At 40.3% G+C, this 20914-nt stretch overlaps 1 protein-coding gene and 1 long non-coding RNA gene across 2 annotated transcripts; both read right to left on the reverse strand.

The window, feature by feature from the left end:
* Positions 1-603: 603 nt before the first annotated feature.
* On the reverse strand, positions 604-10432 carry LOC103519004 (tubulin monoglycylase TTLL3-like). Its single transcript, XM_008484083.3, is given in 5 exon segments — positions 604-725; positions 1834-1942; positions 2016-2525; positions 2528-2707; positions 10130-10432. Coding segments are annotated over 5 exon segments (1014 nt in total). The 5' UTR covers positions 10223-10432.
* Positions 10433-19470: 9038 nt separating this feature from the next.
* Positions 19471-20094, reverse strand: LOC113471467. The gene is made up of 2 exons (XR_003394156.1): positions 19985-20094; positions 19471-19818 (listed from the first exon to the last, which is right to left on the reverse strand). It is a non-coding gene; the product is annotated as an uncharacterized LOC113471467 (long non-coding RNA).
* Positions 20095-20914: the final 820 nt, after the last annotated feature.

The raw sequence follows: 20914 nt of genomic DNA on the forward strand, positions 1-20914 counted from the left end.
GAGAAGGATGTGGCTCATCGTAAAACCTAGCACGCGATGACTTCAATTATGTTCATCATCACACAATTGAATTAATTGCAAACTTACCATTATTACTTACCATTATGTTCATTATTATTACTTACCATTATACTTGTTTTATTACTTACCATTGTGCTTATATTATTAGATATTACTTCCCATGTCACAGTCAGATGGATAAGCGTGCAGACACTATGGTTCAGAGATCAGGGCGGACGGATGGGATTATCTAGGATCTATGTATATTACCTATAATCTACTTGTACCTGTAGGTAGGTATTATAGGTAGCTAGGTTTCAGGTAGTACGTACTTTTATCTACCTAGGTAAGAAGGTAGGTAATCTTATCTAATGCAGAATTTATTGGATCCTCCTTACAGTAGAGTTTCCTATAAAAAGAGTAGGTAAATAACTACTTGCCTACTCCAAGTACCTAGGTATAGTTATGTGAGAAATTCTGGATATACCTAAATACATACATGCTAGGCATTCTAAAATATTCAATTCGTACAAGTTCGTTTCTAGTCATGTTTACATTATGTATACAAAGGTACGAGTATGATTGTAGAATTGTAGATTGAATTCAGATAGTTTTCCTGCTCTTGTGCGTGGCGGTTTTGTGCAACTTCCACACCCTCACAGCTTTCTTCCATTCCAACAAATCCACTTGTGTGGTCTTCATAGCTTGTGTCAGCCTCTCCTTGTCTGTTGCTTGAGACAGCCCCAACTGGTATAGTTATGTGAGAAATTCTGGATATACCTAAATACATAGGTACATGCTAGGCATTCTAAAATATTTAATTCGTACAAGTTCGTTTCTAGTCATGTTTACATATTATGTACATACAAAGGTACGAGTATGATTGTAGATTGAATTCAGACAGTTTTCCTGCTCTTGTGCGTGGCGGTTTTGTGCAACTTCCACACCCTCACAGCTTTCTTCCATTCCAAAACGTAATAGTGTTCTATTCAGACACTCAAAGACAGAAACATGATGTAGGTACCTACTCCATGTTAGTCCCATTACTTCAATGGGATCACAATAAACCCGAGGTGAAAGAAAAGAAAGTCAATACGAATATAATAGAGCAGTTTTGAGATTAGAGGAGACACAATAGCGTTTATACGGTTCAATTGCGAGGTGGCGTTGCGGTCTGCCAAGTTCAAGAACGGATCAGAAATTGAATTATACTGGAAACAAAACGTTTCCAGTAATCCGCCTCACGCGTTTAAACGCAGACACTCAAAGACAGAAACATGATGTACTCCATGTTAGTCCCATTACTTCAATGGGATCACAATAAACCCGAGGTGAAAGAAAAGAAAGTCGATACGAATATAATAGAGCAGTTTTGAGATTAGAGGAGACACTATAGCGTTTATACGGTTCAATTGCGAGGTGGCGCTGCGGTCTGCCAAGTTCAAGAACGGATCAGAAATTGAATTATACTGGAAACAAAACGTTTCCAGTAATCCGCCTCACGCGTTTAAACGGTATGAGGTATGACAGACCCAGTATGTGAAACCGCGGTATGTCAGAAGATCTGAGCGTGAGTGGCAGGCATCAGACAGGGTGAAGATAAGGTGACTAGGTCTATCAGACTGTCTGACATATCTAAGGTCTGTCAGACCGTCTTAACGTGTGTGGTGGAAAAAAGACCTCCCAGGTCTATCAAAGTGTCTAACAGACACAGACGTCTGTCATACCATTTTAACGTGTGTGATAAAAAAGGCTCGAAACCCAGGTCTATCAGACTGTCTGACATATCTAAGGTCTGTCAGACCGTCTTAACGTGTGTGGTGGAAAAAAGACCTCCCAGGTCTGCAGGCAGTTGTGGAGGATCTCGGACATTCCTGTATTGCTTCTGTATCCGGACGTTCGTCAGATGGCGCGCTTCGTCGAGTAAGATATTCGAGTATGGCTTGGAACAGAACCGTACGTATCCTTCATGGTAGACCCAGATCTTGAACTTGTCGATGTTAGTGATCACGTACCACACTATTCTTCCGAAGATCAATATAGTTGATACTCTGTGCACATCGCATGATGGTTACTATAGACTCTTCCATCGCCCTCATGATCATGTCCCATTTCCTCGGCAAGTTCATGTTCTTGGTGAAGTAATCCCTCAACTGTTTGAAGTCCCACATGAGTTCTGCAGGCAGTTGTGGAGGATCTCGGACATTCCTGTATTGCTTCTGTATCCGGACGTTCGTCAGATGGCGCGCTTCGTCGAGTAAGATATTCGAGTATGGCTTGGAACAGAACCGTACGTATCCTTCATGGTAGACCCAGATCTTGAACTTGTCGATGTTAGTGATCACGTACCACACTCTCAAGTCAAACTTAACACCATGAATGAGTAGCGGCTTCTCAATATACTTCTGTACAACACAGCGGGGACACGTCAAGTTCTTGAGTGTCCCTATAGCGCGCTTGATGTCCTCCAACTGACGGTAGATCCTTATCCCATGTCCGGAACAGTTGGCCACGGGTTTGAGTACCCGTACCACACTCTCAAGTCAAACTTAACACCATGGATGAGTAGCGGCTTCTCAATATACTTCTGTACAACACAGCGGGGACACGTCAAGTTCTTCAGTGTCCCTATAGCGCGCTTGATGTCCTCCAACTGACGGTAGATCCTTATCCCATGTCCGGAACAGTTGGCCACGGGTTTGAGTACCCAAGCCTTTTTTTATCACACACACGTTAAAATGGTATGACAGACATCGGTCTGTCAGACTATCTGAGCGCGTTGGCTTCTCACAAACGCATGATGGATGAAAAACACCCCAAATGTACCAACATTAACATAATTATGTCAACATATGACTCCATTTCCTTTCGGTAGTGTCTGAATTTCCCATGAAATTTTTTGTCTCCAAAATCACATTACATTCACGCAGGCTCTTGGCGTGGAACTTTCAAACCAGAGCTGGTATTCTTCGGTACCACCATTGCTACTTATAGCTTATAGCTACTATGGATTTACAAGCAACTGTTTCTTATTTCTTATCTATGCTGTAATTGACTTCCGTTGTCACAACACGAGCTTTTACATATTGGAATATCCATTTAGATTGGAACAGATGTTGTATGTGACTTACCTATAGTAAAAGTAGTGAGATATAAAAGTAATAAGTAGGCATGCCCTAAGTAGGTATAGTAAAAGTAGTAAATAAGCACCACGTAGGTACCTAGAATACCTAGATCAGTGGTTCTCAAACTGGGGGGCGCGAGCTTTTCCTATAAAAAAATCAAACCTAGGTACCTACTTTATTATTAAAAATAAAAATAAGTTTCACAAAGTTTCAATTTTCCGTTTTGTTATTTCAAGGTATTTTAATTATGTTAAGATTGATTAATTCTTGTCAGAAAAATGAGAATATGCCCAAAGGGGGCGCCATGCAAAAAAAAAGTTTGAGAACCACTGACCTAGATAGTTAAAAGGAGTATAGACAAAATCGTTTTTAAACCAATTTTGATCTCAATTCAGCGAAAGTGCCAGTCTAGTTAGCTTAGAGGTTAGCACGTCTGCCTTGTAAGCACTAGGCCGCGGGTTCGATTCCCGGCCGGGTGGATTTTATCCTCAACAGATGAGGTTCGTTCTCGGAACGGCTGGCTTTCTTCTGCCCTGTCTTACTTCTGTAGTACTTTTCTGGAACAGATGAGGTTCGTTCTCGGAACGGCTGGCTTTCTTCTGTCCTGTCTTACTTCTGTAGTACTTTTCTGGACGATAAAACCTCAGTTGTTACAGTTCCCTCTATCAAACCTTTTTGAAAAAAAAAAAAAAGAAAAAAAAATCTTCTTGCGTAGGACCTACGTCGGTAGGACGGAGGAAGGTAACTGGACAGCACTAAGCAGAAAAGAACCATCCACAAGGGGGGATTGCCTTATGGATGGTTCTTTTTTTCTGAAGAGGTTTGACAGAGGGAACTGTGACTGCTAAGGTCTTATCGTCCCGAAATCGAAGAGAAGGAAGACAGGATAGGAGAAAGCCAGCCGTTCCGAGAACATTGAGAACCGAGAACGAACAGTTCTTCCGAAGATCAATATAATTGATACTCTGTGCACATCGCATGATGGTTACTATAGACTCTTCCATCGCCTTCATAATCATGTCCCATTTCCTCGGCAAGTTCATGTTCTTGGTGAAGTAATCCCTCAACTGTTTGAAGTCCCACATGAGTTCTGCAGGCAGTTCAGACCCAGTATGTGAAACCGCGGTATGTCAGAAGATCTGAGCGTGAGTGGCAGGCATCAGACAGGGTGAAGATAAGGTGAATAAGCAAGTACCTATATATAACTACCTTTTCGCCGAATGGAGGGGTACAACCCCCGTCACTTAAAGAAATTTTGGCAAGCACAGGATGGACGAAAAACGCCCAAAATGTATCAACATAGTATTATGTCACCATTTTCTTTCGGTAGTGCCCAATATCATAGCAACCTCCATGGCCGAGTGGGTATCACACTAGGTTTATCAACATAGTATTATGTCACCATTTTCTTTCGGTAGTGCCCAATATCATAGCAACCTCCATGGCCGAGTGGGTATCACACTAGGTTTGCACGCCAGAGGTCCCGGGTTCGAAAATGAATTCACGATAAGATTTCCTTTCGGTAGTGCCTAAATTTTCCATGAAATGTTTGTCTCCAAAATCACATTACATTCACGCAGCCTCTTGGCGTGGAACTTTCAAACCAGAGCTAGTATTCTCCGGTACCACCATTGCTACTTATAGCTACTATGGATTTACAAGCAACTGTTTCTTATTTCTTATCTATGCTGTAATTGACTTCCGTTGTCACAACACGAGCTTTTACATATTGGAATATCCAATTAGATTGGAACAGATGTTGTATGTGACTTACCTATAGTAAAAGTAGTAAGATATAAAAGTAATAAGTAGACATGCCCTAAGTATGGTAAAAGTAGTAAATAAGTACCACGTAGGTACCTAGAATACCTAGATCAGTGGTTCTCAAACTTTTTTGCATGGCGCCCCCTTTGGGCATATTCTCATTTTTTCACCCCCCCCCTACCTTACCCAACCCCTCGGTATATTATTTTTACCTATGGGTTTTATGGAATAACAAAACGAGAATTTGAAACTTCGAGATTTTTTTTTATATTCAAGTAAGTAAGTTACCTATTTATAGGTTTTATGAAATAACAAAACGAACCAACCTCAGTGGCTCAAGCAGTTATAGATATAATAGGTAGGTAAGTAGAAATATCTACATTCTACTCTGTAGGTACTCTTGGAAGAGATTGAAGAGAATAGAAAATGAATCTAATGATAAACAAATAATAATACATAGTACCTACTCATGAAAGTAAAAGCACATTAAGGACCATCACTCTCTTTAAAAAGTACCTACAATAGTAACGCTCAGGTGCGAAAATTTGGGACATTTTGTATGGCCTTTACTGTGACAGCTTTTTTCTTCTCTCTCTCCTAGAGCTTTGATAGAGGAAACAGGAACTGGGTCTTATCGCCCTGAACGCGAAGATAGAAGGAAGACATGTTTGGAGAAAGCCAGCCTTCCTGAGAACGAACGAACGAACGCTATCTGTTTAGGATAAAGTTCGACCGGCCAAGAATCAAATTTGTGGCCTAGCTAGCGCTTACAAGGTAGGCGCGCGATTCCCGCCCGGGGCGGATTTTATTCTGAACGGATGGATTCGATCTTGAAACGGCTGGATTTCTCCTATCCTTCTTCTCTCTTCACTTTCGGGACGATAAGACCTTATCAGTCACAGTTCTCTCTATCAAACCTCATTTTTTAAGTCCAAAGTCTGTACCCATGTCTCGACTTTTTTTTTGTCCATGAGTGTAGGTTTCATAGGCAGGTAGGTACTAGATGTTTTATTATTTTTTTTTTTCGTTTTATTATGATCACATTTTTACATCAGGGGACTTTATGGTTCTATGGAGAAATGTGCAATATCACCTAATGATAGATCACATTTTTACATCAGGGGACTTTATGGTTCTATGGAGAAATGTGCAATATCACCTAATGATAGCAATGATAATGGCCTGATCCAGGATCGAAATTATGTTCGAGAGGATTTTGCCGAAATCTAAACGAATCTCGAGTTTTGATAGATTTTGGATGTCAAAGCACAGGCAACCGGCAACCCGCTATAGTAGGTAACCCCCTATGGCAGGGATTTCCAACTTCCATGTGTATGCGGGCCACATGCTACATAGGCAGGTACTTCGCGGGCCACATACACAGGAGAGCAGGCCCGTATCCAGGATGTTCTTGAGGGTGAGGGGTGGATGCTCCATATTTTCGGAGTCCACCCTATAGTAAAAGAGCAGAAATCAAGCCCTAGGAGGGCCACCCAAAAAGCTTCGCCGCCCCCCTGCCCCAAAAAAAATGGTCTAGTGGGCTACATGTGGCCCGCGGGTCGCTAGTTGGAAATCGCTGCTCTATAGGTACTCGCACTAAACGTAATAGTGTTCTATTGAGACACTAAAGACAGAAACATGATGTACCTACTCCATCTCCATGTTAGTCCCATTACTTCAATGGGATCACAATAAACCCGAGGTGAAAGAAAAGAAAGTCGATACGAATATAGGTAATAGAGCAGTTTTGAGATTAGAGGAGACACAATAGCGTTTATACGGTTTAATTGCGAGGTGGCGCTGCGGTCTGCCAAGTTCAAGAACGGATCAGAAGTTGAATTACCTATACTGGAATGGTGACCATATCTGGGCAATCACGTTTTCTGCCTTTTCCGACCCCAGGCCAGCCATTCACACCGTCTGACAGACCTGGGTGTCTAGCTTTTTCCGTCACACGTTAAGACGGTCTGACAGACCTTAGATATGTCAGACAGTCTGATAGACCTGGGTTTCGAGTTTCGAGCCTTTTTTATCACACACGTTAAAATGGTATGACAGACGTCTGTGTCTGTTAGACACTTTGGTAGACCTGGGAGGTCTTTTTTCCACCACACACGTTAAGACGGTCTGACAGACCTTAGATATGTCAGACAGTCTGATAGACCTAGGTTTCGAGCCTTTTTTATCACACACGTTAAAATGGTATGACAGACGTCTGTGTCTGTTAGACACTTTGGTAGACCTGGGAGGTCTTTTTTCCACCACACACGTTAAGACGGTCTGACAGACCTTAGATATGTCAGACAGTCTGATAGACCTAGGTTTCGAGCCTTTTTTATCACACACGTTAAAATGGTATGACAGACGTCTGTGTCTGTTAGACACTTTGGTAGACCTGGGAGGTCTTTTTTCCACCACACACGTTAAGACGGTCTGACAGACCTTAGATATGTCAGACAGTCTGATAGACCTGGGTTTCGAGTTTCGAGCCTTTTTTATCACACACGTTAAAATGGTATGACAGACGTCTGTGTCTGTTAGACACTTTGGTAGACCTGGGAGGTCTTTTTTCCACCACACACGTTAAGACGGTCTGACAGACCTTAGATATGTCAGACAGTCTGATAGACCTAGGTTTCGAGCCTTTTTTATCACACACGTTAAAATGGTATGACAGACGTCTGTGTCTGTTAGACACTTTGGTAGACCTGGGAGGTCTTTTTTCCACCACACACGTTAAGACGGTCTGACAGACCTTAGATATGTCAGACAGTCTGATAGACCTAGGTTTCGAGCCTTTTTTATCACACACGTTAAAATGGTATGACAGACGTCTGTGTCTGTTAGACACTTTGGTAGACCTGGGAGGTCTTTTTTCCACCACACACGTTAAGACGGTCTGACAGACCTTAGATATGTCAGACAGTCTGATAGACCTGGGTTTCGAGTTTCGAGCCTTTTTTATCACACACGTTAAAATGGTATGACAGACGTCTGTGTCTGTTAGACACTTTGGTAGACCTGGGAGGTCTTTTTTCCACCACACACGTTAAGACGGTCTGACAGACCTTAGATATGTCAGACAGTCTGATAGACCTAGGTTTCGAGCCTTTTTTATCACACACGTTAAAATGGTATGACAGACGTCTGTGTCTGTTAGACACTTTGGTAGACCTGGGAGGTCTTTTTTCCACCACACACGTTAAGACGGTCTGACAGACCTTAGATATGTCAGACAGTCTGATAGACCTAGGTTTCGAGCCTTTTTTATCACACACGTTAAAATGGTATGACAGACGTCTGTGTCTGTTAGACACTTTGGTAGACCTGGGAGGTCTTTTTTCCACCACACACGTTAAGACGGTCTGACAGACCTTAGATATGTCAGACAGTCTGATAGACCTGGGTTTCGAGTTTCGAGCCTTTTTTATCACACACGTTAAAATGGTATGACAGACGTCTGTGTCTGTTAGACACTTTGGTAGACCTGGGAGGTCTTTTGGTCCTGTGTCGAATTAACTAATTAAAAACATAATCCACGCCTTAACCAATTTGGCGAGACCCAGTTGATTCCAATACAGGGTGGTCGCAAATATAGTCTGTTGTGAGATATATTCAGAAACTTGGTACACCATGATCACTTAGGTACACCTAAAAACAGAGTGGAACGGATAGAGCATAGAGCATCAAGGGTAGAGGGAATCGACGATGGAAGGAAGAGAGAGCAAAAAGCTCATTGCTCTTCACTCCACTCTGTTTTTAGCCTAAAAAATATCAAGAAGTTCTCATAAATAGGTACCTAATACCTACCTACATGCGAGAATGCCAATATTTTGAGAAAGTCAAAATTAAATGTGATAACAAGGGGACTTCATAATCGAAATCAGCACTTTACAAACCGAGTTTGGAAGAGAGATACGTAGGACCTACGTCGGTAGGACGGAGGAAGGTAACTGGACAGCATTAGGCAGAAAAGAACCATCCACAAGGGGGGATTGCCTTAAGGATGGTTCTTTTTTTCTGAAGAGGTTTGACAGAGGGAACTGTGACTGCTGAGGTCTTATCGTCCCGAAATCGAAGAGAAGGAAGACAGGATAGGAGAAAGCCAGCCGTTCCGAGAACATTGAGAACCGAGAACGAACACAGGATAAAATCCGCCCCGGGCGGGAATCGAGCCCACGGCCTAGCGCTTACAAGGCAGACGCACTACCAACTAAGCTACTAACGTACTTCACCAAATTCAGCTCCCAGATGAGATTAGAAATCTGATACAAAATCCGAGTCCAAGATGATCGAAATCTAGCACAAGTGATAATGACATTAATGGCACTGTCATTTTGACAGGTGTCATTTCTAACTGGAACCCATCACGGGGTACCTATTGTATTCGATCTGCGTGGACGAATCCAATAATCCACAGATATACACTATGATAGGTATACAACTAAAAAAGCTGATAATCCATAGATATAGGTAAGTAATACCTTCCTAAATCCACTAAAATACACTTGGATGCAAAAAAATCGAGACAGTGTGCATTCCTTTTTTACTTTCCTTATCCTATAGGAAGGAAAGTAATGTAATCGGGTCAAATTTTCGATGGTCAGTTTTTAGTGTCAAAACACGTTTTGGGGTCCCTAGAGCCTGAATCCAAAGTTTCAGTTATTGGTCCGTGTGTGTGTCTGTGTGTCTGTCTCAAAATATCTCGAGAACGGTAAGAGCTAGGGACTTGAAATTTGGTATGTAGATGTCAAATGTGACAAGGATGCGACACGAAACTTTTGCTTTGTTTCAAGGAATCAGTCATATCATTTTTGAATTCATCCTCTTTCGGATGCCTTTCTTTTTAGCTGTTGGATTGAAATTTCCAGTCATAAGATTCTGAAATCTGCCATGACGAGTGTTTCCTCTAGACCACCCTGTATGTCTGGAAATATCAAAAGTAGGCGATCTTGATAATGATACACATTAGGACCTAGGCATTCAACACACAATACGGAGAAGAGAGCCCAATTCTCATCTCCTCGACCATTGTCTAGAATGACCTTGTTTTCTGGTGTGAATGAAGAAAGTAAAAGCGAATTTTTGAGTGACGAGGAATTTCAAAGTGAAGTGAAATAGAATTTTATTTAGTGCTTAAGACTAAACTAATTTAGAAAGACTTTTTTTTAGTGTAAAAAAAAAAAATAAAATAAAATAAAAAAAATAGTAAATTGTGTTCCAAATTCCAATTTGAGTACCCACACATTGTGTGTGCCATCATACATCTCCTGTTTGTTGTATTCCTCAACACTCTCTACCACATGCTTCGCCCGGGCAAACACATGTTGCATTTCATCTTCACCAATAAACTTGAACGTCGCCCTTTGGTTTGACAAGTTGTAAACGTCCTGTCCAAACTCAGTCCATGCCTGAGTGACATCCTCTGGTTCCTCTAACTGGTAACGGTCTAGTGTGTTGCCTTCAACAAATTCTAACTGAAGAGCTTTGATGCGTCTCAGACAAACCGCCTCCGCGAAGTCAAAGGTTTTCCATGGAATAGCGCCGTCTAACGTACTAACTAGGCTGGCGCACTCAATCTTTGCTATTTCTTTAGCAAGGGAAATTTCAGGCTGGTATACCTACTCCCTGTTTAGAGTTCCCCAGCCAATATGCCCCGGGCGGGAATCGAACCCGCTGCCTAGCGCTTACGGAGGCAGACACGCTACCAACCAAGCTAACTAGGCTGGCTATATCATTGGAAATATTGAGGACTCGCAACCTCGCTCGCCTGCCAGATGCAAAGTTCAACTTCGTGACGAAGAATTACATTTGTGATTTATTCGGAAATCATGATCGCCATTCCAGCTGTGGAGTCGAAACAAATTATTGTTTATTGTTTAGGACTCACTGGTCCTTTTCATGACCATCCCTCTGGAAGTAGGTAGAATGGGCAATGTGAGATTTTGAAAAGCGTCTCCTTATTTGATGATCAGTTTGGAGACCAATTTTCTGTACAGATAATGATGCTAATGTAGCTATCAAATTCTTTGGCTCACTGACTCACTTAGTCATTCACTCACTCACTCACCTGTTTTGAGCCACGTGGGGTGGCTGGTCTGAGCTGCATTCTCGTCACAGTTTAGCTATCACTTAGTCATTCACTCACTCACTCACCTGTTTTGAGCCACGTGGGGTGGCTGGTCTGAGCTGCATTCTCGTCACAGTTTAGCTAGGATCAGTTTGGAGACCAATTTTCTGTACAGATAATGATGCTAATGTAGCTATCAAACTCTTTGGCTCACTGACTCACTCACCTGTTTTGAGCCACGTGGGGTGGCTGGTCTGAGCTGCATTCTCGTCACAGTTTAGCTATTCCTACTAAAATTTTGATCCCTCTAAGTGTGAAGTTACGGTAAATTTAATAAACTGTACCAGAATTTGAGGTTACTTCGATATAATCGTCTCTCGTATGAGACGTCTGCTGGCTATTTCGGGGGAGCGCTTGAGGACAAAATTGAGGATTTTCTTTGAGCATTTATCCTGATCGGATAATGTTCGTTCTCGGAACGGCTGGATTTCTCCTATCCTGTCTTCCTTCTCCATTCGATTTCGGGACGATAAGACCTTAACAGTTACATACAGTTCCCTCTGTCAAACATAAAAAAAATCCAAAGAATTTTATTAAATATAAAGTTTACATATAAAGTTTCAATACACAACAATCAAAATGTTTGATTCATGTGGCCGTCCCAAATCAATCATATTCCACAAACTCTAATAATAGGTAGGTAACTCTTACTTGTAATAACAATGGGTAAGAGTTACTCGCTATCAAACACACATAGGGAAAGGAATATCGAACACAATGGTAATTACCTAATGAGCCGAGTAACCTCATTACTGTCAATTAAAAACATCTGCGGCAACACTGGACAATGTAGAGAGAAATATCTATCATATCGGCAACATTATTGAAAAAAGAAAACATAAACCAATAGGTACCTATAAAAAGAAAGAAAGAAAGAAAGAAAGAAAGAAAGACAGAAATAATGAAAGGAGGAATTAAAGGAAAAAAAAGAGAGGAAGAAAGACAACAAGAAGAAATAATTATAGGTATATTTTAAAGAAAGAATAAATAAATAAATAAATGATAGATAATAATAATGATAAAAAATAGATAGATATAATAGGTAAGTAGAAATATCTACATTCTACTATGTAGGTAGGTACCTACTCTTGGAAGAGATTGAAGAGAATAGAAAATGAATCTAATGATAAACAAATAATAATAGATACATAGTACCTACTCATGAAAGTAAAAGCACACTAAGGACTATCACTCTCTTTAAAAAGTACAGTAGTAACGCTCAGGTGCGAAAATTCGGGACAATTTTTCTGGCCTTTACTCTGACATCAGCTTTTTTACCAAGAGGTGTGATAGAGGGAACTTTAACTGCTAACGTCTTATCGTCCCGAAAGCGAAGATAGAAGGAAGACAGGATAGTAGAAATACAGCCGTCTCGTCCCGAGAACGAATGCCTTGGAAGCGTTTGGTCGCGAGTTCGATTCCTACCCGTGGCGGATTTTATCCTGAACGGATGAGGTTCGTTCTCGGAACGGCTGGCTTTCTCCTATCCAGTCTTCCTTCCTTCCCTCTTAGCTTTCGGGACAATAAGACCTTATTAGGTCTTATTGTCATTATCTATAATTATCCCAATACGTTATCTTATCCTTACCTTACCCAATACCTTACCTTATCAATACCACAATACCTTATCATTATCAGTTACAGTTCCCTCTATCAAACCTCTTTTTTTAAAGTCTGTATCTTTGTTTCAAATTTTTTGTCCATGAGTACCTATAGGTTTCATAGGCAGGTAGGTACTAGATGTTTTATTTTTCGTTTTATTATGATTACATTTTTACATTAGGGGACTTTATGGTCCTATGGAGAAATGTGCAATATCACCTAATGATAGCAATGATAATGGCCTGATCCAGGTCTACCCCTACATTAGTGAGAAAAAACGACAAACGACACAGCATAGGTACCTACTAAAGAAGAATAAAATTGTTTAATCCAATGAATTAAACTTGGAACTAAGTTTAAACCTTGATTGTGACCATGACCACTAAAACTATCTTACATTTTGTTGCTTCCCCCATTCCAGGTCTAGACAGGGAGATAGCCGAGGAGTTCATCTGTGCTGTCATGGAACCGAACAGTCGACATCAAGAACATTCTGATGATGACCGGAGCTCCTATCAATAAATACTGCGCCCCAGGCGATTTTTTTAAAAACTTCCGAAAATCAAGCTGCCCGGGAACAGCACAAAGTTATGACTGTTGTGTGTTAGGTAGTTGATAAGCAGATCAAACCGTGAAATTTGGCTTGCTGGGCTCATGTGAATTACACTCGGGCCACAGCTACTCACTATCAGGTAGACCTGACAGGTACACCTAATCAGGTCTGCCTGATAGTGTGTGGCCTTAGCCAAGGAGGTTGCTCAACATTGTAAAAATATTGAATACTTTGTAATTTTGTATCATAATAAAATATGTATGTGCAATATTTATAAATTTATAATTCCAAACTCAAACATTATCAAGACATGTAGGTATTGATACCCTTGTATTAACGTATTTACTCGTATGTACACAGAAAATATAGAAATCTCCATGCCTGACCCATCATAAGCGGGAGAAGGCTGAGACGAAGATTAACAAATTCATGTTGTTGTTTTTTGTTTGTTTGTTTTTTTTTTTTCAAGAGGGAACTACATTTATTAAGGTCTTATCGTCCCGAAATCGAAAAGAGAAGTAACACAGGATAAGAGAAAGCCAGCCGTTCCGAGAACAAACATTATCCGTTCAGGATAAAATTCGTCCCGGGTGGGAATCGACCCCACGACCTAGCGCTTGCGAGGTAGGCGCTACCAAACTAACTTACCTGGTACATTTTGCTAAAAAAATGTTAAGAAATGAAAAACGTAAGAGACTTGCAATGTACGAAAATTATTTTAAAAAAGCAATAATATATTATAAGTGTAAATTTTATACAAAATCAAGACGTCAGAATTAATTATATACAGATGTGTATTTATATAAAAATAATAATAGGATGGTAATTGGCGGTGGCACACACATTTAAACGGCAAGTTTCAGAATCTTCAGAATAATTTTACATCGAAATACCTATCTATTTTTTTTGAGCATGAACCGTACTTAAATAATGATCCGGCCCACAAATTCCAAGCTTAAGTAAAACGAATAGATTGAACAATCTAATTGGCTGAAAAGTTCAAAATCAACCAAGCCGATTAGTAAATTCAATACTTGGTTTAAACTCTTATTGTGGTCCCAGCCATTACACATAATAAATTAGGTAATGATGAAAGCTAAGTAATTGATCAAATTTTTGAGCACACACGTACAAAATCCGTGAAAATCATACTTAGATTCAAATTTTGAGCAAACAAAAAATATGAGAGAAATACCATTCCCTGCAGATTTTCTCGCATAAAGTCGTTTATTGTATTTTACTGACCAAATTTTACAGTACTGTCCGTGTATCATTGTATCAAGTTTAGACACTAAATTAAAGATTCTCCGACGAGAAAATACCTACCATTTCCTGAAGATTTTCTCGCATCAATTCGTTTATTGTATTTTACTGACCAAATTTTACAGTACTGTCCGTGTATCATTGTATCAAGTTTAGACACTAAATTAAAGATTCTCCGATCTTAGATTCAAATTTTGAGCAAACAAAAAATATGAGAAAAATACCATTTCCTGCAGATTTTCTCGCATAAAGTCGTTTATCGTATTTTACTGACCAAATTTTACAGTACTGTCCGTGTATCATTGTATCAAGTTTAGACACTAAATTAAAGATTCTCCGAGCACTCCCAGTATCCGCGAGTTGTGCAGTCCAACTGCACAGTGTTGCTTGTTGAGGGCTATATGTATATGTACAAATGAGTGCGCATATTCACACCTAGACTGCAGGTTTTTTCAGAGCAATATTAAACGTAAACGCGACTCACTCAACGTTGCAGTGCTGGCTAGAAATGTCACACTTCATTCGAAAACCGTGTCGTATGCACTTATGCAGTACACATGTGGAAAAAAGGAATTTTAATTGTGTTAAGCATAAATGCTTGTCACAAATGTCGTTCCCTGCTTAATACACTACGCTAAATTTAATGGCTTGACTTGGACTCGAACCACCAACCTCCAGATCCGAAGTCCACCGCGCTAACCACTACACCACTGAGGTTGGTTGCAGTACACATGTGAATAGAAAACAAAACTGCAAACTACATTTTGCAGTCTAGATGTGAAATGACCTTACAATTAATTCCATAAGTAGGAAAAATGGCTTAATGGTCCATGATCCCGACATTTGCAACATACATACATACAATTCCATAATTTCGAGGAATAGGCTACCAGTATGTATTTCCTTGTCTACCTCACGCCTGCGCATACAGGGAACTCGCATGCGTTTCCAACTCAGACACGGGTGGCGGGGGCGGTGTGTATGTACTCTGCTGTTCTATATATCGATGTAGCTCTCTATTATTTTAACTCCAAAAATCCATAGTTTTTTTTTCTACCTTTCAAAGGATATCCTATCTTATCAGAGGAAAAGATCATAGAAAGTGATCATTTCAACTACCCCAGTCCCAATTAGTTGAAATAATCGAGGTTCTACTGTATGGCATTCTAAATATCCAGAACCTACATAAATATATGTTAATCACACGGTTTACTTCTAAATGCAACTTCGAAACATTCATTTTCAACCCCAGAGGCCATCAGAATAAACAATTAAATTTTCGAGTTTGAATTTCAATATGAACCAATTGAACCCAGAATAAACAATTAAATTTTTGGGTTTGAATTTCAAGATGAACCAATTAAGCACAAATCGTAGATAAAAATGAATTTAACATTTTTAGTGTTTCCCCTATCGGCAGAAGAGCGTGGAAATATTAAAAATTGAATAGGCCATAACTCCGGTCCTGAGTCTGGCCCGCACCTAGAATAGAAAAGGTTTACTTCTAAATGCAACTTCGAAACATCCATTTTCAACCCCAGAGGCCATCAGAATAAACAATTAAATTTTCGAGTTTGAATTTCAATATGAACCAATTGAACCCAGAATAAACAAAGGTTTACTTCTAAATGCAACTTCGAAACATCCATTTTCAACCTCAGAGGCCATCAGAATAAACAATTAAATTTTCGAGTTTGAATTTCAATATGAACCAATTGAACCCAGGATAAACAATTAAATTTTTGGGTTTGAATTTCAATATGAACCAATTGAGCACAAATCATAGATCAAAATGAATTTAACATTTTTAGTGTTTCCCCTATCGGCAGAAGAGCGTGGAAATATTAAAAATTGAATAGGCCATAACTCCGGTCCTGTGGTAACAAGCTGTAATACACGACACACAAAATATGTAATACCCCGAATAAATAATAACTACGGAAGAACAACAATTGCAATCCAAGTACCGAAGTTGATAAACTACCAACGAATCTAAGACAATTAGACAATGAAAAGAAGACGAAAGAAATCAAAAACTACCTCATAGATAGTGATGGGTCGTGGGTAAATAAAAATTGGGTATTTATCAACCCCCAGGGTGGGTAAATACCCGGGTATTTTTTTTAAAAAAAGAAGAAAAATAAACAAAAAACATCATCACTTGATTTTTTTTTTTTTCCGGTCCTGTATGTCGGATCGAGCTAAAACTCATATCAAAGTACTACGTTCTTTAATACCTTTGAAATGATGTATCACAAATAGGGGGGGGTTTCTATTTAAGATTTTGAAGTTGATTCCCCTGGGGCTGACCCTGGCTGCGACCTGACTTTGGCAACTACTTCCACAAATGGTATTTTAAAAGATAAAACACTACCCTAAATTTCAGCTTCTCATCTTTAGCCGTTCAAAAAATATTCAGGGGTCCCCGGACTAAATAAACATTTTAATTTCCCGGGCACAATTCGACTGAGGCGCTTCTTGAAAATACCCGGGTATTTATAAAAATTGGGTATTTACCCCAAAAATAAGTACCCGGGTATTTACCCATCACTACTCATAACAATGAAATTTAATTGAAAAGATATACCTAGTGCAGAAGAAAGAAGAAATACAATAACAATTTTAATGTTCCCGAAAAGTACAGCAAGTACTTAGTGGAGCAAGAGAAGTTTTTTTTTTTTTTGAAGAGAAATGGTGGATTTCTACCATGACTTAATGGGAGATTTCACTAATGGGAGAATTTTCAATCACCCAAAAAGGAGTTTTTAATAGGCAAAAAGGAGCTTTTATTGATCCAAAAAAGAGTTTTTAGTGATCCAAAAAGGAGTTTTTAAAAACTCCTGTTTGGATCATTAAAAACTCCTTTCATATGATTAAAAATTCTCCCATTAGTGAAATCTCTGAGTAAGTCATTGGTGAAATCTACTAAAAGTGATCAATCTATTATTATTACCTCCCCATGCGTTTTTCTCTGATTGGTTCCCGTGTCTGCGTGCGTTTTCCGTCGTGCCGCTCCGTACTTGCGACTGCCGGAGCTTAGCGTGTCCGAATTGCCTGAGTAGCCGGATGCAAGGTCTGGTAGCGTGCCGGACACCGCGTGGTGTTGCGGCGCCACGCTCGACGCTTTCCATGTGATGAACTTTGCGGAACATGTTTAACACATACAGGATATTCACTCGAAAGATATCGGACTCTTGGTCCGAAAGGGGTCTTTAAGGGACCCATAAGGGCCTTTCTCTGAGCGCCTTCTACAGTTCACTGAATCATCAAGTAAATAACTTAGTAACCGAAGATTAAGTATAGTAAGATTTAAGAAAGACCCTTGTTAGGATTCGGTCCCCAGGAGGTGCCGAGTCGCCCATGATTGAAATTCATGATGTATTTGGTGATTCCAAGGTCAAACCCTCAGCCAGAACTCGCCTACAGGAGAATAATAAATTTAGGATCGGGAAGAGTGTACCCAGAGTTTTCCTCATATTGTAATAAGCTGTCAAACTGTTTTGACTTGGCGGTGCGGAGCGCTGCCGGACTCCTTAGTTGAAGTGGGTTCGAAGGTTTACCTCGGCGATTTCGCACTTAAGTAAGTAAGTAGGTCGTTTGTGTATTTATTTGAACACATTTTGGTCCCGATTCGGTTTTGGGGGCCTCTTAGAGATTCCTATGGTCTACATTTCACTGAGCCAATAAAGAGTTTTCCAACAGTTCATACTTTAGACGGTACCTACTCCTCTCTTCAATTTCGGCACGATAAGGCCTCCATTGCCAGCCTAGTTGGCTTGGTTGGTAGCGCGTCTGCCTTGTAAACGCTAGGTCGCGGATTCCACTACCGCCCCAGGCAATATTTACGCTAAACAGATAGAATAGAATATACCTTGTTTATCCTGCCAGAATGAGACTGAAAAGTCCCTTTACTCCCGCAGTCTAAACAAGGTCTTATATATTTCATAGGTAAAGTTTACAGAAAAGTATATACTTAAACCTTGCTTAACTTAAAAAAAAAAGGTTCGTTCTCGGAACATCTGCTTTTCTCCTATCTTGTCCTCCTCTCTTCGCTTGCGGGAAGATGAGGCATCCGTTGTTACAGTTCCCTCTATCAAAACTCTATGGGAGGAAAAAGCCTGGATGAAATCTAACGCTACACAATCTACTCATATTACTTAGGTATGGAAGGAGATAGGTAGAAAGCAGATAACAAAACGGGACTCCTCTATTCATCTCCCCAATAAAAACAACACATTAACACACTTCACGGCAGATACACCAATATGGGCATTTCAATAACTCTCAAATACTTTATCAATAACTTACACACTATCACCAATACGCTTTCCATGATCTAATCTCTTTGCACAGACAAGTACATCCGCCTTAAAGCCCGGTACACACGTTACGGCATGTCACCCAGAAACACAATTTCGGCAGAAAATTACGTATGTACACGAAAGGTATTTGCGCAAATTTCACTCGTTTAGAACTGAAATTTGCGCCAAAATCGCGTTACGCGTTTACTTACATGTTATAACTACTCTATTAGAAGACCAGATTTTCCCCCTCTACTTTATTTGGGCTAAGATTGCAGGTTGGTAGATATGTAGCATATGTGTATTTATAGGCTTAAAATCTCTAAATAGGAGAGTAAAAGTAGAAACACACTACTATCACGTCACGTGAGCTCCCGTGACGTGATGAATACTCACTTGGACTGTCTCCGTAAAGAATTTCGATTGGGATAGTGAGTTGGGACTGAAGACATCTTCACCACTCATGTCACGTGAGCTCACATGACGTGATAGTACTGTGTAATACTCACTTGGACTGTCTCCGTAAAGAATTTCGATTGGGATAGTGAGTTGGGACTGAGGACATCTCCTCCACTCATGTCGACTCTGTGGCTTAAAATCTCTAAATAGGAGAGTAAAAGTAGAAACACACTACTATCACGTCACGTGAGCTCACGTGACGTGATTAATACTCACTTGGACTGTCTCCGTAAAGAATTTCGATTGGGATAGTGAGTTGGGACTGAGGACATCTCCTCCACTCATGTCGACTCTTGCCCAACACTTCCCACCCTCCGGGGTCCAAACCTCCCCTCACTGGAGTGATTCGACCGCCCTTAGCGGGGAAAATCCAAGTCTCTTTTTCCCCTCCTCTGGAGTGAAGCGATGCAACCGCTCCTATCCGCGAAAATCCGAACTTGCTCTTCCCTTTACTAGAATCAAGCGATGCAGCTGCCCTCGGACGGCGAAATTCCAAACGTTCTATTCTTCCCTTCTTTGAAATGAAGCAAATCGACCGCCCCTAGCGGTGAAAATTTAAACTTCCTCTTCCCTCCTCCGAAATGAAGCGATGCAGCTCCCTCTGACGGCGAAATTCCAAACCTCTCCTTCTGCTTTTAGAATACAGGACGGCGAAATTCCAAACTTTCTCTTCTTCCCTTCTTTGAAGCGAAGCAAATCGACCGCCCCTAGCGGTGAAAATTCAAACTTCCTCTTCCCTCCTCCGAAATGAAGCGATGCAGCTCCCTCTGACGGCGAAATTCCAAACCTCTCCTTCTGCTTTTAGAATACAAGTGGAGAGATTTGGGCGCCCTCTAGCGAATAAACGGTGATGCTTCTGTCACGACATTGTCAGTCATGAGAACATGCCTGGAACACAAGAAAGAAAAGGGCTGAAATTATTAATTTACTAAAGGATTTAAACATCAGTACCTAATTTAGAAACACTCACTTGTTAATGAGAAACGGTTAGTCCCATTCGGCATTCCATAGGGTCAGCTGAAGTTGAAACAGAGAATGAACGTTGAACTATGAGGGTCTTTATCGGGGTTAAGTGGCACAGAATGCCTTAGATAGGTATGTAGGTACTGTGTACTCCTCGGTTTCAGCTTTAGAATATTCTTGTTTAGTCTGTTCGAAAAGGACTGATAAAAGCAGGCAAGTCTGTAACCTGTAAGTAAGCCAAAAGCCACCATAAGCCAACAATAGTCGAAAGCCAAGTTTCCTGAATTAAATAAAGTATGAAAAAGAAACTTAATGAAAAGTTCCTTGAAATAAGTTAAGTATGTACCCTACTGTAGCTAATGTACCTTCTAAAGTACTACTTAAAATAAAATACATTTTCAAGTCTGAATGTAATCTAAGTTACTAAAATTCCTCAAGTAACTGAGTAAGTACTCGAAAATGAATGAGAAACGGTTAGTCCCATTCGGCATTCCATAGGTTCAGCTGAAGTTGAAACAGAGAATGAACGTTGAACTATGAGGGTCTTTATCGGGGTTAAGTGGCACAGAATGCCTTAGGCATTAAAGTAGGTAAGTATGTAGGTATAGATAGTAGGTACATTAGGATTAATCATTAAGATAGGTATGTAGGTACTGTGTACTCCTCGGTTTCAGCTTTAGAATATTCTTGTTTAGTCTGTTCGAAAAGGACTGATAAAAGCAGGCAAGTCTGTAACCTGTAAGTAAGCCAAAAG

The sequence above is a fragment of the Diaphorina citri genome, unplaced genomic scaffold (assembly GCF_000475195.1).
Source record: "Diaphorina citri unplaced genomic scaffold, Diaci psyllid genome assembly version 1.1 scaffold2478, whole genome shotgun sequence".
Lineage (NCBI taxonomy): Eukaryota > Metazoa > Arthropoda > Insecta > Hemiptera > Psyllidae > Diaphorina > Diaphorina citri.